This window comes from Colletes latitarsis, chromosome 11 (genome assembly GCF_051014445.1).
Source record: "Colletes latitarsis isolate SP2378_abdomen chromosome 11, iyColLati1, whole genome shotgun sequence".
Taxonomy (NCBI): Eukaryota; Metazoa; Arthropoda; class Insecta; order Hymenoptera; family Colletidae; genus Colletes; species Colletes latitarsis.
The window spans coordinates 5,296,852-5,312,084 of record NC_135144.1 but is presented as its reverse complement, the minus strand read 5'-3'; the positions used below and the strand labels follow the sequence as shown (position 1 = coordinate 5,312,084).

At 36.4% G+C, this 15,233-nt stretch overlaps 1 protein-coding gene across 3 annotated transcripts in view; it reads right to left on the bottom strand.

The window, feature by feature from the left end:
- Glurib (Glutamate receptor IB) overlaps nt 1-15,233 on the bottom strand; it is a 999,595-nt gene that overhangs the window by 364,294 nt on the left and 620,068 nt on the right. For all 3 annotated transcript variants that reach the window (XR_013080681.1, XM_076777661.1, XM_076777660.1), the window contains exon 5: nt 6,427-6,559. Coding sequence is in view for 2 of the 3 variants with exons in the window: in XM_076777661.1 (XP_076633776.1) it covers nt 6,427-6,559 (133 nt within the window). In the remaining variant the exon portion in view is untranslated. The remainder of the gene's footprint in view (nt 1-6,426; nt 6,560-15,233) is intronic.

The window sequence follows — 15,233 nt, the reverse complement described above, 5'->3', positions numbered from 1 at the left end:
TACCCCCGAAATCCTACCCGCTTTCTAGATAAAAATTCAGTACCAGCGGAACTTTAAACGTTAATAACTTTTTAACAAAGCCTCCATCAACAAATTAGTATTCCTGATTTTCGTCTTATTTTGGCCTCTAGAATCTTTCATTAAAATTTTTCCCAGAGGTGGCCGAACACCCTGTATATACAAGAAAATTTATTTGACTTTTTATGTTTAATTCTCTGTAAGATTTGTTTGGAACATTTTTAGAAATGATTACAAATAACGAATATACAGGGTGTTCGGCCACCTCTGGGAAAAATTTTAATGAGAGATTCTAGAGGCCAAAATAAGACGAAAATCAAGAATACTAATTTGTTGATGGAGGCTTCTTTAACCCCTTAACTCTCATGCCCGAGTCTGACTGCTTTGAAAAACGATATTTGTTTAGTTTAACGGTTTAAGGGATAACAATACTTGTTTTCCTTCAAATTATACGTCACATACAACATTGTATGATTGTATCATTCTTGGAAAAATATGAACGTTAAGAGGTTAAAAAGTTATTAACGTTTAAAGTTCCGCCTGTAGAACGGCAATCTGCGAACAGCTGCGTGCGCGTGATAGTGGTTCTCATTCAACATGAGAAACTGTACTTACTGACGTATCGACATGTTTACAGTTTTGTGAGTGAGAACCACTATCACGCGTACGCAACTGTTCGCAGATTGCCGTTCTACAGGCGGAACTTCAAACGTTAATAACTTTTTAATGAAGCTTCAATCAACAAATTGGTATTCTTGATTTTTGTCTTATTTTGGTCCCTAGAATCTCCCATTAAAATTTTTCCCAGGGGTGACTGAACACCTTGTGTATCGCAAGAAACGAACAACATAGAAGTAAATTTTAGTTCAGATATATACGAATTAAAGAAATTTGTTTTTCAATAGTCGAAACGTGATCAGGGATTCTTGAGACATGTTTTTCTGTAAAAAGAATATTTGTAAATTTTTCTCGATTTTTTCGTTTTTGTAGGCCAGAAAGTAATAAAGTATATCGAAAATAAAAGCTTGTCTACAAGTTTGATATTCCAATGATACAGTCATGGCGAAACGAACCGTCGAGTGGCGACAATTCGCAATAGTTGCGTTTTGATTTCAGTAACTACAATGTTCATTCGATTCGAGCTCATTGTCGGGGCGGGTTGTTGATTACCCGGGTCATGGAAATGCGTAGCCGGCGGTAAATTGTGGCCGAGATACGCGGTGACCACTCGTATTCCCACAAAAGCGTGATCCGTCAGACTCTACCAATGCGGATAGGTATTCACCGCCCAAAAATAATAACCTATACTATTACGCGAACGCGCGCGCTCAATATTTTAGCGGAAGCTTTTCCATCGCATAGAAAAATATTTCGGTTCGTAAAATATAGCCCTGTATATTTCAATAACGGTTTGTTGTAGTTGTAACAGGTAATTCATTATTTCTCTTTAACGTTCTCGACGAAACAAGAAATGTAAATGGATGCAACAACGTAAATATCGTCTTAAATATTTTCTGCAATAAAATTAATTATGAACAGTAACAATTGGTCAAGTGCATACATAGACGACAGATTTTTAAAATAAGTTTTCCTAATATCGCAAAGAAACATTTTATTCTTTAGTGCTCTTTCTGCTTCTCTAATCTCTACAATTTTAAATTTTTCATTTATTATAATATATATAAATTAATCTTCTTCCAGCTGTATTTCGATTACTGCTAAGCATCATGTAAAAGAGTTCTAGTTTATTAGGATTACGAGAAATGGCTGGAGTAAATTGTCATCTATTTAATAAGATTGGAAATTTTATTAGACTCTAATATTAGACTTTAATATTAGAGTCAACGATATACCAAATAGAAAAATAAATTTGTAATCTTTAGGTATCAACTGTTTGTTCCTCTTGTGACGTTTTTTGATTATGTGCTCTTCATTCTTCAAACGTTCTCTTCTTTCTGTATATCTTGTTCTTTTTCTGGTCAATATATCTTTGAAAATATATACGTATCTAACAAAATCGATAGCAATTTTCAACGCTACAATCGAATTGTAATTCTGACTATAATAATCTATTCGTAGATTAATCCTTTACGGTCCGAAATATTTTTGATATTTCGTTCCAAGACGTCCACACGCAATTTAGTTATTTCTATTTATACCTTAAAGCTTATCTGTTTTTTTTATTGTAATAATCAAACCCAATTGATAGCAATAGATATTTAATATAAATGGAAAATTTCTTTTGTTAGTGAATATGGATCGATAATGGCATGGTGAGACAACGGCATAGCGTGGCGTGTAGATTGTCGGTTGTTCGGGCAAGATGTCGAATGTGCGAGTCGAGCCGTGTGTGCCTTAGCGAATCCGCGTCGATACAGCGGCGTTCAGTTATTGTAGTTTATATTAATAAATAGATATTATTATTATTCTACGTGCTCGGTGATGTTTTATATCCCGATCCGCGGACAATCTGACATCTTTAAATATTTTACAATATGCAACTGAAGCTTTCTTTCTTATGTTTCATATACGAAGAAGATTCTACATATAAAAATAAGTTGAAAAGAACGAATAACGTTTTTTCGTTCGAGACTTCGCTTTCGAGATAAGCAAATTTGAAAATTTGTGTCGCATGTGTACGATTAAACACTGTCTGACTGCTGCGTCTGACCATTAATCCATTCTTTCACTTGCGCTGAAATCCAAGTCGTACTCTGTTGCACGCATTTTCAACTTCAAAGTCAATTATCTCGAAAATAGGGTCTCAAAGAAAAAAATGATATCATACTTTTGTTTATTTTTACATGTAGAATCATCCTCTGCCCGATTGCACCATATATTTTTCTTAGTTTTCCTTGGACTTATCGATTGAAGTATACTACACTCGATCTTGTTTTAAATTATATTTAAAATGCTGATGAAATAATTGTCAGGTGGATCGAATTATATTACGAGAAGATAGATAGAACACCAGTTAAAAAATTCTATATCGAATTCAGCTCGCCATAGGATTGCAAAGAGTTAAATGATCAGGAATCGTGGAAGCGTATAAAGAAATCAATTATGATCGTGATAAACTTGTGCGGTATATACAGGGTGGGGCAGTAACTATTAGCACCTCAGATATCTTCGAAACTATAAGTTTCACAGAAATATTTGCTAAAGTAAATTGCACAGTACGAAGGGCACTATTGGGTGGCGATAATAGTTTTTTTGCAGGTGGAGGTACTTCGGACATTTGAAGGTCACATCCATTTTTTTAAATGGATCGGTATGTTTTTGCTTCCGTATCACGATAGAGGATCTTAAAACGAGTTCAACGACCTATTACACAAGGTCATTGAAGGTCATAGAAAGTAGAGAAAGGCGATAATACTTACGGTTTTGGTAGTAAATGAAACATACGTATTGTCAACAGTAGAGGAATGCGTAATGCTTACCGTTTACTTCACTGAGAATAAACACTGCTTAAAGGACACTTTAATAAGTTTCCAGGATGAGATAAACATGGTAAGATTAGTATCGATATATCGGTCAATTCGGTATGATGTAACTGTTTGAAGAGCAAGTCGATATGCTTCTTACTTATGGCGAATGCCAACAAAATTCTGTAAGGGCGAAAAACTTGTATGCTGAACGATATCCACATCGGTCTCAGCCTTCGCGTCAAACATTTAAAAATGTGTATGATAAACTTAGGCAAACCGGTAGTTTAAGTGTTCGTAAAAGTGAACGCCAGAAACGAGTAATTAACGAAGTAATGGAAATCGGTGTGCTCGCTAGTGTGTCTAGAAATTCTCATATTAGTTCGCGACAAATTGAACGCGAATCTGGCATTAGTAGGAGGAGCGTACTTCGCATTTTGCACCGTCACAAATTTCATCCGTATCACGTTAGTCTTCACCAAGAATTGCATGGGAACGACTTCATGAATCGCGTTGAATTTTGTCGATGGGCTATACGTCAGATTCAAAACAACGAGCTTTTTTTAAATACCGTCTTATTTACTGATGAAGCAACATTCACAAATCACGGGAATGTTAATTTGCATAACATGCATTTATGGGCAGCGGAAAATCCACATTGGCTGCGACAGGTTGAACATCAAAAACAATGGTCTGTGAATGTATGGTGCGGTATCATAGGTGATCAAATTATTGGACCTTATTTTATCAATGGAAATTTCAATGGCAACGTCTATGCTAATTTTATTAAGGATACATTGGGTCTTTTGCTAGAAGAGTTACCTTTATTTACACGACAAACCATGTGGTATCAACATGATGGATGCCCAGCACATTATTCATCGATTGCGCGAAGGGAACTCGATGAAAAATTTCGAAATCGGTGGATTGGACGCGGCGGTCCAATATCGGCCAGCTCGTTCACCAGACATAACACCTTTAGATTTCTTTCTGTGGGGAACACTGAAAGAGAAAGTGTACAAAGAAGTACCAACTACATCTCACGATATGCAACAGCGAATTATTGCAGCCTATGCATCAATAAGTTCTGACGCTGTAAGACTTGCAAGTCAATCAATCGTAAAAAGAATCCAACGGTGCATTGACAGTGATGGTCATCATTTCGAACACCTACTATAAACATGTTTCATTTACTACCAAAACCGTAAGTATTATCGCCTTTCTCTACTTTCTATGACCTTCAATGACCATGTGTAATAGGTCGTTGAACTCGTTTTAAGATCCTCTATCGTGATACGGAAGCAAAAACATACCGATCCATTTAAAAAAATGGATGTGACCTTGAAATGTCCGAAGTACCTCCACCTGCAAAAAAACTATTATCGCCACCCAATAGCGCCCTTCGTACTGTGCAATTTACTTTAGCAAATATTTCTGTGAAACTTATAGTTTCGAAGATATCTGAGGTGTTAATAGTTACTGCCCCACCCTGTATACAGGGTATCTACGCTAAAGTTAACATTGCAGCTTAATGAATTCGTCTTGAAAAGCACTATCGCATGATAAAAAAAAAAAAATATATAGTTCTATTTAAAAAACGAAACTTCACCATCATATCTTTTAAATTAATAACATAAACAAAATTTTCGTTTACGCTAAAATAGAGATCCCATTTTATCTTGCAGTTTGCATATAAACAATATTTTCGTATCATCAATAGTTATTGAAATGTCGCCACTGTCACACTTTAGAGTAGATACCCACTGAATGAACTATACTGAAATGAACAGGAATTGGGAGCATCTATTAAATTGATAGTTACTCTATACAGGGTGTTTGGCCATCCCTGGGAAAAATTTTAATGGGAGATTCTGGAAGCTAAAATAAGACGAAAATCAAGAATATCAATTTGTTAATTGAGGCTTCGCTAAAAAGTTATTAAAAAATTTCAAATTGTACTAAAAAAATTATTTTTGATTGCAGGGGTCAATTATAATAATTTTTGGTCAATAGACACACCTCTGTAATCCTAACCATTTTCGAGAAAAATACTTTTCTCCAAAAATATAATTTCCGGCCAGAAATGTCAGTCCAAAATTTCGTGATTATCTTTAAAACGTTATGACTTTTGGACGGATTGGAGGATTTTAATGTTTCAAAAGGGAAATAACGCGTATTTTAGTGAAGATCATGTAGAAATTCTAATAATATTGTAAAAGTTGTTTTTTGACTCCGTAAAGTGGGGAAAACCACATAAAAATGGTTCAATTTTCAAACAGCCATAACTCTTACAATAGTCAATATGTTTCAATGAAACTGTTTTTTGAAGTAGAGCTCATGAGAACCTACAAAGAAGTATTAGACAACTTTTCTGTAGGGCGTCAAACAAAATTACTAAAAATCAAAAACTAATTTTTAAGAAAAATCAACAGGTAAGTGCCCAAATTTTTCGGTGAGAAAAAAATTTTTCAAATTGTTCTGGAAAAATTATTTTTAGCTGTGGGGATCAATTACAATTACTTTTGGTGAATACACATACTCCCGAAATCCTATGTATTTTCGAGAAAAAAATTTATTACTGAAAATATGTCTGACCATAACTGTCTGTTACCCTGAAAATTGAAAAGTTCCAAATCATTCTGAAAAAATTATTTTCGATTGCGGGAGTCAATTTCAATCATTTTTGGTGAATACACACACCTCCCAAAATCCTACGTATTTTCGAAAAAAAAATTCTTTACCGAAAATATACTGTGTGGAAATATTTTTATAACTTTTTAATAAAGCGTCAAACAACAAATTAGTATCCTTGATTTTTGTCTTATTTTGGCCTCTAGAATCTCTCTATAAAATCTTTTCCAAGGGTGGTCAAACACCCTGTATGTAACGATAACGATTTCGCTCACTTGTCGGTGAAAGTCTTTTTCAAATTCCCGATAAGAGTCGAATTCAATTAAATCGCTCTGATCTAATCCAAACTCACCGATTGAGCTCCTCCAAGCTGCGCAGGAAATCAATCGCCTCGGACATGTTTTGTATTCGTTTGACAGTTTCCACCTGAAACGACTCGTTCCCCGGTTTCAAGCCTTGATAGATCTGCTGCAGCCTGAGCAATCCTGGAACAAGGGTGAAATTTATCGTCAACGGGAGCCACCATTTCGCGTGAATTCGAAAATTCTCGACGGTCGTAAACGCGTTCACACGGTTTACCGCTCGTCAATATATATAGTATACATATGTGTCATATTGTGCACGTCTTCCGAAATTCAACACGCACAATTGCGCTTCACATCAGCCGCAATTCATTGGCACACTGTGTTTAGTCTGCGGTTCTCACCGCGACCGAAACATTATGCGGTGATCGTAGTGAAATCATTTCTGATCACGCAATTTTACTACGATGGTCTCATTATTTAAACGACGTTTCAGCTACTTGGACGCAGATGGCTCTTTTTTGATAATAATGTAATTAAAATGTTAACTGCCATGACACTTTCCTATGTCTAGAAATGGCCACGATGTTCGAAAGATCCACGAGTAGATTGAAGAATACCAAATTTTAGTGTTTCTTGGAAAAGAAACATTTTTTTATCGATATAATGCCAAAATTTTATATTTTAAAAAGTGAGAACTATTTTTATTCCCATATTTTTCCCTATAAAGCTGGGAAGAAAGGTTGATTTTTAATGCGATATGATAAGCGAGAAAAAAATATGTATCTCAAAATTCCTTAAAATTGACATTCCTACTTTTTCCGTGGACGCTTCTTTACTAAAATTTAAGCGCGAGAAACAATAATATCCAATAATTCATGTTTCGGCTGTGAAGTATTATGCCCACTTGCTATACTGCGCGAACCATGCTTATCACACAGTCCCTTACTGTGGTCCTTTTCCTTGTACTCGAAGGACAACCCAAACTGGTGTTTGGGAAAATACCGATAACCTTGAAGCCCGTTGCTCTTTTTAGTTGCACAAGAATATTTCTGAACTTGTGGAGAGTCGATTTGAGGTTGTAAGGCTTGATCAAACAAATCTAATTCCAAATCTCAATGTTATCCTTAACCTAAGCTTGGCTTCCCCTACCAAGCCAATCCTCAAAGTCGTCACTTTGGCAGGGCGTTTCTTACCCTTTGCAATATTCCCGCTCACCCTGCTGTCTAGTGTACTATCCAAAGATGACTTGTTGGCTAGGCACCCACAAACTAAACGGGGCAAGTCACCCACAAACATGACGGGGACGTCACGCTGCATAGTAGGGTCTCCATAACCACGAGAGATACATTTTTCTCCTATTCACGGCTAGTATTTTGAACGTACGGTTACGCCGATGTTTCTCAGTCTTGTCCTATCCTACTTTGTCCCTATACGTTTCGTTCACGTCCTTTGTCACGTGATGGAATTGTAGTTGTGAGCGGCTCAGCCAATAATGACAATGCGTGTGAGAGCAAGCGTCGCTATTACGCTACGGCCAATCAGCGTGCCTAGCTATCAAGTCATCACTGGATAGTACAGGTATAGTCCGGGCTACAATATAGCGAGGTCGTAAACTCGAGTGGGTGTCGAAGTTTACACGTTTCAGCTCCCGAAACAAGTGAATTGACAAATAGACCATAGTCAGAGCCGTACGAAGAAATATTTTATCTAGTGTCGCCATTTTTAGAAAGCCATTTTTAGAGGTATTGTCAGGAGTAACAAGACAAAACTTAATCGTAAATCTCACTTGCGTCGATAAAGTAGAGCAGGTAATCGATCGCCACCTGTTGGATCATGTATTGATTTTTCGATCAGTCTGTAATGTACTGTAACACGTGTCGTACCGCCTATTGTCTTCTCATTAGTTGTTATAAATAAAACATATACAATTAAAATAATATACTGTGCAGTAAAATCTCAACAGGTATCGTAACAGGTAAAGGTTTTACTCAAGTCTTTAATATCTTAATTTACCTGCTTATAATATATGCATCTAGAAAATGAAAAAGGTAGTGCAGTTTGTTGCCGCCACGTGAAGGGTTTCCGCTGCAATCGACAATAAACAGTGCCGTTTTTGAGGAAGTTACAATTTTTCACGGACCGCATGCAATTTCTAAAGGACTAGGTCTGGCCGGATGGCGGTTTCAGATTTTTCTGGAAACGGTCCCCAGTTAGACCATCCTCGACGGCAATTGATGTATCGGAAACCCTCACGTGTTGACCACCAGGACTAGGACGAAGAACAGAATGGGTAATAAATTAATCCAGGGATTGTGCAACGTCCTGCAGACCTTGATTTGCAGGATGAAACAAACCAGGCTGTGGGCGTTGCACAATCCAAAAACTGTCCAAAATTCGGATTGGGCGGGACAAGGCCCAGGACAGAACTCTGGACAAACATCAGAACACTGCATCAGAACACGGCAGGAGAACACTGCAGGACAGAATACAGTGATCACAGAATAGAACTTGGACATTTTTGAACATCGCATCGGACGCGAACAGAACCATATAATCGGACTTGTACTCTGAACATAAATAAGATCACCTTACAAGTGATCTTACAATCGAACCACTCTTGTTAATTGTAAATTTAAACATTTATTGTTATTGTTAAATAAATTGTTGTTTTGCAAATCAAGAAATCGATTTGCTACATAATTAACTCCCCGAACCACCTACGGAGTTAACACAGTTACAGACACAGAAAAACATTCAGAAAGGCACCCTCAAGCAAGATGTCATGTACGGCCCTAAGTGCTGCAGCAGTAGTCGGTCCCAACCCTTAAGAGTTTAGTTTACGACCTCGCTATATTTTGGCCCGAACTATACATATGCAAAGGTGAGCGAGAATGTTATCCCCTTTTAAATAAACAATCTTTGGGAAAAGCCAAGACCCTCAGACTCCGGTGATCTGCAGCTCTGCGCTACCGCGGGATTACGATATGTCAATTGCTATTGAGGCAAGGAAGAGCTTCAAGGATTCCAGTCCTGTGTGGAGTTTGGAGGTTCCTTAATATCCGTAACGTAATTTCCAAGTAAAAATATCTCTAAATCCTGATCTTCAAAAATAGCGGAGAAGTTACGTCTGTATCATAAACCCCGCGATGTTAAGGTTCCTTTAGAATTCTTAAAAATTCAAATATATGCGTGATCACAATTGCTCTAATATTATAGTAATAATACTGTAAGTATTACTAATATCATTATTTTTATTTTCAGATAACGATAGAAAATAAATTAGAAATACTAATATTATCTAAAATAAAAAATATCTATTTGAAATAATTTATTTTTTGACATTTAATAATTCATTCGACATAAAGCGATTCGCAAATAATAAGTTATTTCATTATTCGTTTCGTTTAAATTGACCAAGAGAAATAATCCTGAAAATAATAATTAACAAAAAGACTTATTTTATGAAACCTTTGTAACAATTTGTTTAAAGCAATAATTTCTTCATAAAGAAATACTTCAACTGTGAACAAGAATTGCAAACCAGGCTCAGAATTCACGATCGAAGCGCAACTTCGAAAATTCGAATATTATATTTAATTTCACAATTATTTCAGAAGTGATCACAGCATGAAAATAATTATGAAATAAAATAACATAAGGTTTCAATTTAATTGAAATAATATTTCGATCATTTTAAAAGTGCCAAGTCTGGTCCCACAGGGTGTCCTTGTAATTCGCACGACCCACGTTCGTTTCCTCTATTTCTACGACACTCTACGACCTCGAACTTTTTATCCAGCGTCTTCGAAATTTCAATCAATTCGATACTCGTCGGTGCCCATTTCGAAGGACGCGAGATCAAACGGTTCGGTGTTTGCCAACCAAATCGATTCGGGCAGTCGAACAATCGGCAGGTTCGGCCGCCGCGAGAGAAGGATTGACTGATTCGCAACCGCGCCGGGAAACGTAATGCAACGGGTAGAAATTGAAAAATCAGGAATAAAAGGACGGATGGCAGGATCGAGGGGACGTAGAGGAGAAAGGGGCGTGGGGAAAGTCAACAGCGGAGAGTCGGGTACGTTTGGTGCTGTCGTCATGCTTTTTTGCGGCGCCATGCGTGAAACTGATGGCCGGGTTAACGAGCGCCGTGTGGGTGTAAGCCCAGTGGCGCGTTATAAAAGAGCTTGCATTTCAACGAGCGCAGCCACAGCTTTTCGCGAACATCGCCCTCGCCCGACGTTTTCTTTCTCGCTGTTTCTTGTGGCAACAATGGCCGTTTCAAAATTCAATTAAATGATCTGCGAACGCTGCGCCGTTCAGCAATCGTTTACACCGCGTTCTCTCCAAACTATATTTATTGATCCTTATAAAATCACCTCGCTAATAGTTGACTAATAAGTAAACTATTTTTTTAAATTTTATCGCCTAACGCTTGACTTCAGTTAAAGTCATTTAAATCGTTCGTTTGCATTTTCCTTTGATGCTGAAACGTGCAGTTAGTGAAGTCCTTGCCAGATTGCCACACAATGGGCTGGATTAAAGATTTTAGTGATGTTTTACGAAAAAATGAACTTTCACATATCGATTTTTAATAAATTAGTATTACCTTTCGAATATCTACTGACCTTAAAAATGAAAGAATTGATAAAATTAATTATAAATTACAGCTGTATCGAACTGTTAAAGTTTAACATTTTCAAATGTACGTTTGACGCTCGAAAAATGTACTTTCTTTTTCACGATATTTTGACGATCTCGATAATTTTTTTCTTCGTTTCTTTTCTACAATAAACAGTACTATTTTCCATTAAAACATATTAATTGCAGCTGAAGTTATTGCATTTAATGTACTAGGAACGCAACGTTGAATGTACTATAGAAAATTGTCAATATTTTTACAATTGACAAGGAATATCATTTGAGTCCCAAGTTGTTCTACGTTCGAACACATCTCAATGTTATCAGGATGCTTTCTTTTAGATAATATATCAAAATCATAATCACCTTCACCCACCTTTTTGAATTATTAATGTTCAAAGTTGGGCAATTGTTAGAAGAAACCCAGGAAACAAAGCATAAAGATTTTAAAAAGTTTCGGAATTACAAGACCAGGAAAATTTCAAGAACAGCAACAAATAAAGACATCTTTTACAGACTACTATTAATATCTAATTCATTCATATCAACAATAAGATTAAAGAAATACAAAAGGAGAAGAAAATTATTAGATCCTAATGCTATGCAATTACTCAAATAAGGACAGCAGAACTCAGCTCATAACTTCAAAAATCAAATGGTAAGATTGTACTCTCTCTATACAGGGTGTTCGGCCACCCCTGGGAAAAATTTTACTAGGACATTCTAGAGGGTAAAATAATACGAAAATCAAGAATATCAATTTCTTGACCGAAGCTTCGTTAAAAAGTTATTAAAAAATTAAATTAAAAAATTTCAAATCGTTCTAAGAAAATTATTTTCGGTTGCAGGAGTCGATTACAATCATTTTTGGTCATTACACATACCCCCGAAATCCTACGCATATTCAAGAAAAAAATTCCTTACCGAAAATCTAATGTGAAGCCAGAAATGCTTCCCTGTAATTTCATGCGTGTATTTAAAACGTCATAACTCCTGAACGGATGGGACGATTTTAATTTTTCAAAATGCAAATTATGCGTATTTTAGTGAAGAATATGTGAAAATTCCAAAAATATTCGAAAAGTTATTCTTTAACTCCGCAAAATGAGAAAAACCCCATAAAAATGGTCTAATTTTCAAATGTTCATAACTCCTACAATAGTGAATATATTTCATTGAAATTTTTTTCTGAAGTAGAGCCCATAGGTACCTACAAAAAAGTATTAGACAGCTTTTCTGTAGGGTGTCAAATAAAATTATTAAAAATCAAAACGAATTTCTAAGAAAAATCAGCCAAGGGTAGGTGCCTAAATTTTTCAGCGAAATTGAAAAGTTTCTAACTGTTCTGAGAAAATTATTTTCGGTTGCAGGGGTTAATTACAATCATTTTTGGTGAATAGACATACCCTCGAAATCTTGCGCATTTTCGAGGAAAAAATTCAGTACGGGCGAAACTTTAAACGTTAATAACTTTTTAACAAAGCCTCCATCAACAAATTGGTACTCTTGATTTTCGTCTTATTTTGACCGCTAGAATCTCTCATTAAAATTTCATTCAGGGGTGGCCGAACATCATGTATATGGAAGTTCGAGACTAAACTAATAATTGTTAAACTATTCAATTTTCGACCTAAAGCCTCTAATACTCTTTTCAAAAGGATGCAAAGATGCATCGATTTATGAAAAAAAATAAACAATACAATTTTACTAAAAAAATCAAGGTGATCTTAATTATTTATTGAATAAAAAAATTGTTATAATGAGAAAAATTAACATCGTTTACGAAAGAGATTTTGGGTTTCACTATTAATCGAATGAGAAAGAAATAGTTTTGTCACGTAGACGTGCATAGCAGTGGAGATGCAGTTTTACGCAAAAATATCTTCCTCAAAAACAGCTTCGACGAACAAGAGTCGTAAATTACGTTGGCTGTTTGCACGAAAGAAAAACTTTCTTTTGTGCGTACGACCGGACGTTACACTCCTGAACAGATTGGAGGATTTTAATTTTTCAAAATGCAAACAACGCGTATTTTAGTGGAGAATATGTAGATATTCTAACAGTATTGAAAAAGTTGTTCCTTGGTACCGTAAAGTGAGAAAAACCCTTTCAAACTGGTCCAATTTTCAAACGGCCATAACTCCTACAATAGTAAAGGTATCTCATTGAATTTTTTTTCTAAAGGAGGACCCATGGGTATCTACAAAAAAGTATTAGACAACTTTTCTATAGAGCGTCAAGCAAATTTATTAAAAATGAAAAACTAATGTTTAAGAAAAATCAACATGGTGACTAAATTTTTCGGCGAAAAAAAAATTTCAAATCGTTCTGGAAAAATTATTTTCGGTTGCGGGGGTTAATTAGAATCATTTTTGGTCATTAAGTATACCCTCGAAATCCTATCTACTTTCGAGACAAAAATTCGAGGTTTGAAATTTTTCGACAAAATTCAAAAATTGCAAATCGTTTTAGAAAAATTATTTTCGGTTGTGGGGATTAATTACAATAATTTTTGGTGAATAGACCTTCCACCAAAATCCTAATCACTTTCTAGAAAAAAATTCAATACGGGCGGAACTTTAAACGTTAATAACATTTTAACGAAGCTTCCATCAACAAATTAGTATTCTTGATTTACGTCTTATTTTGGCCTCTAGAATCTTCCCTTAAAATTTTTCCCAGGAATCGTCGAACTCCCTGTATACGTATTTTAAATCGCGCGCCAGGATCATACGTGTAACCATTTTGTCCTGCGTAGTAGTTGGTAGGACCATCGGGAGAGATCTTATATATTTTTTTAAGTCATTACCATTAATACTACAAAATAACAAGTACTGCATTGAACCATTGAATATTTCTATTTGTTATAATTTCAAAAAATATCGAGAATATTCCCAGACAGAGAAAACTGGTGTCAACGTGTTAAATCTCTTCTTATGCGTACAAAAGAAAGAATAAACGGTCGTAATAGCAATTTTGCACGAAATAAACGTCCATCGAATCACAGGCGCGGCACTTTTGGTTCCAGAAAATTTGCAAGGCGTGGCGTGCAAAATCAACGACGCGTCGCGTCGCGACGCAGACGTGTCAAAGACTCGATGGACATTCTGCGGACGCTGGTGACAGTCGATGCGTCGTGAAACTGGGATCGATCGTGGTAATGAATACGAGCCGGTTAATTAGCGGCGCGTTGTCAGCACGGACGTCAACCGCGGAACAGAGAAAGTCGAGCGACGTAAATTCGGAATGTTCACAGGCTCTATTGACACGAGCAGCTAAGCCAGGGATGTCCACGCGGCGATACGACTACGGTTCACGGTTTTCGACCAATTTCAGACAGCAAGCGGATGTTTCGTGGCAGGAAACGTCGATATAATGTCACGGTCCACGTTCTGGTACATCTCTAGGGAAAGGGTATACTCTCCGCGGGCTCTTTTGTAATTCAACAGACGCGAGAATTTATTCGATGGTTACTAAGTCGTTTAACGCGACGCGTAACCAAGTTTCTGACCATTACAATGTGCAGTGTTGTTCCTCCTGAAGAGGGCAGGTACCATAAAGAGACGACTTGTTGGCTAGGCATCTACAAACTGAACAGTGTAAGGGCAAGTAGGCCTTCGCTTTGCCTAACTCCTACTAGAAAACCCCGCCGTTACGTCAAGCTTACATAGTAGTAAGATTTTTATATTTGAGAGAGATACATTTTTGTGCTATTCATGGTTAATATTCTGAGCTTATGGCTACGCCCATGTCGTCAAATATGGCTCTAGCCTACTCTGTTTAGATGCGATTCGTTCGCGTTCTTCGTCATGCGATGGAATTGTAGTTGTGATCAACTCAGTCAATAATGACAATCCGTGTGAGAATAGACGTTGCTATTACGTGCCAATCAGCGTGCCTAGTCATGAAGTCATCTTTTTATGGTACTGTGCGTCCGCGAAAAGTTGACTCGTCAAAGGAACAATGACCGTCATGACCGGACAACTGACCAGTCTTTCTTTTTTTATTTTACGAGGCAACGTACTTCTAATTTTTGCATTATATGTATAGAAAGTTGTGTTTTGATATTTATTCGTATGATATCCTGCTCTTTGATGTCGCATATTTTTTCTCGAAGCATTGAATTCTAAGAACCTGTACAAAAATATTCAATACTTTTACTCTAAACGTGCATTAGTGCTTTAATAGTACTAGTAAATTAGTCATTTTCATCGGA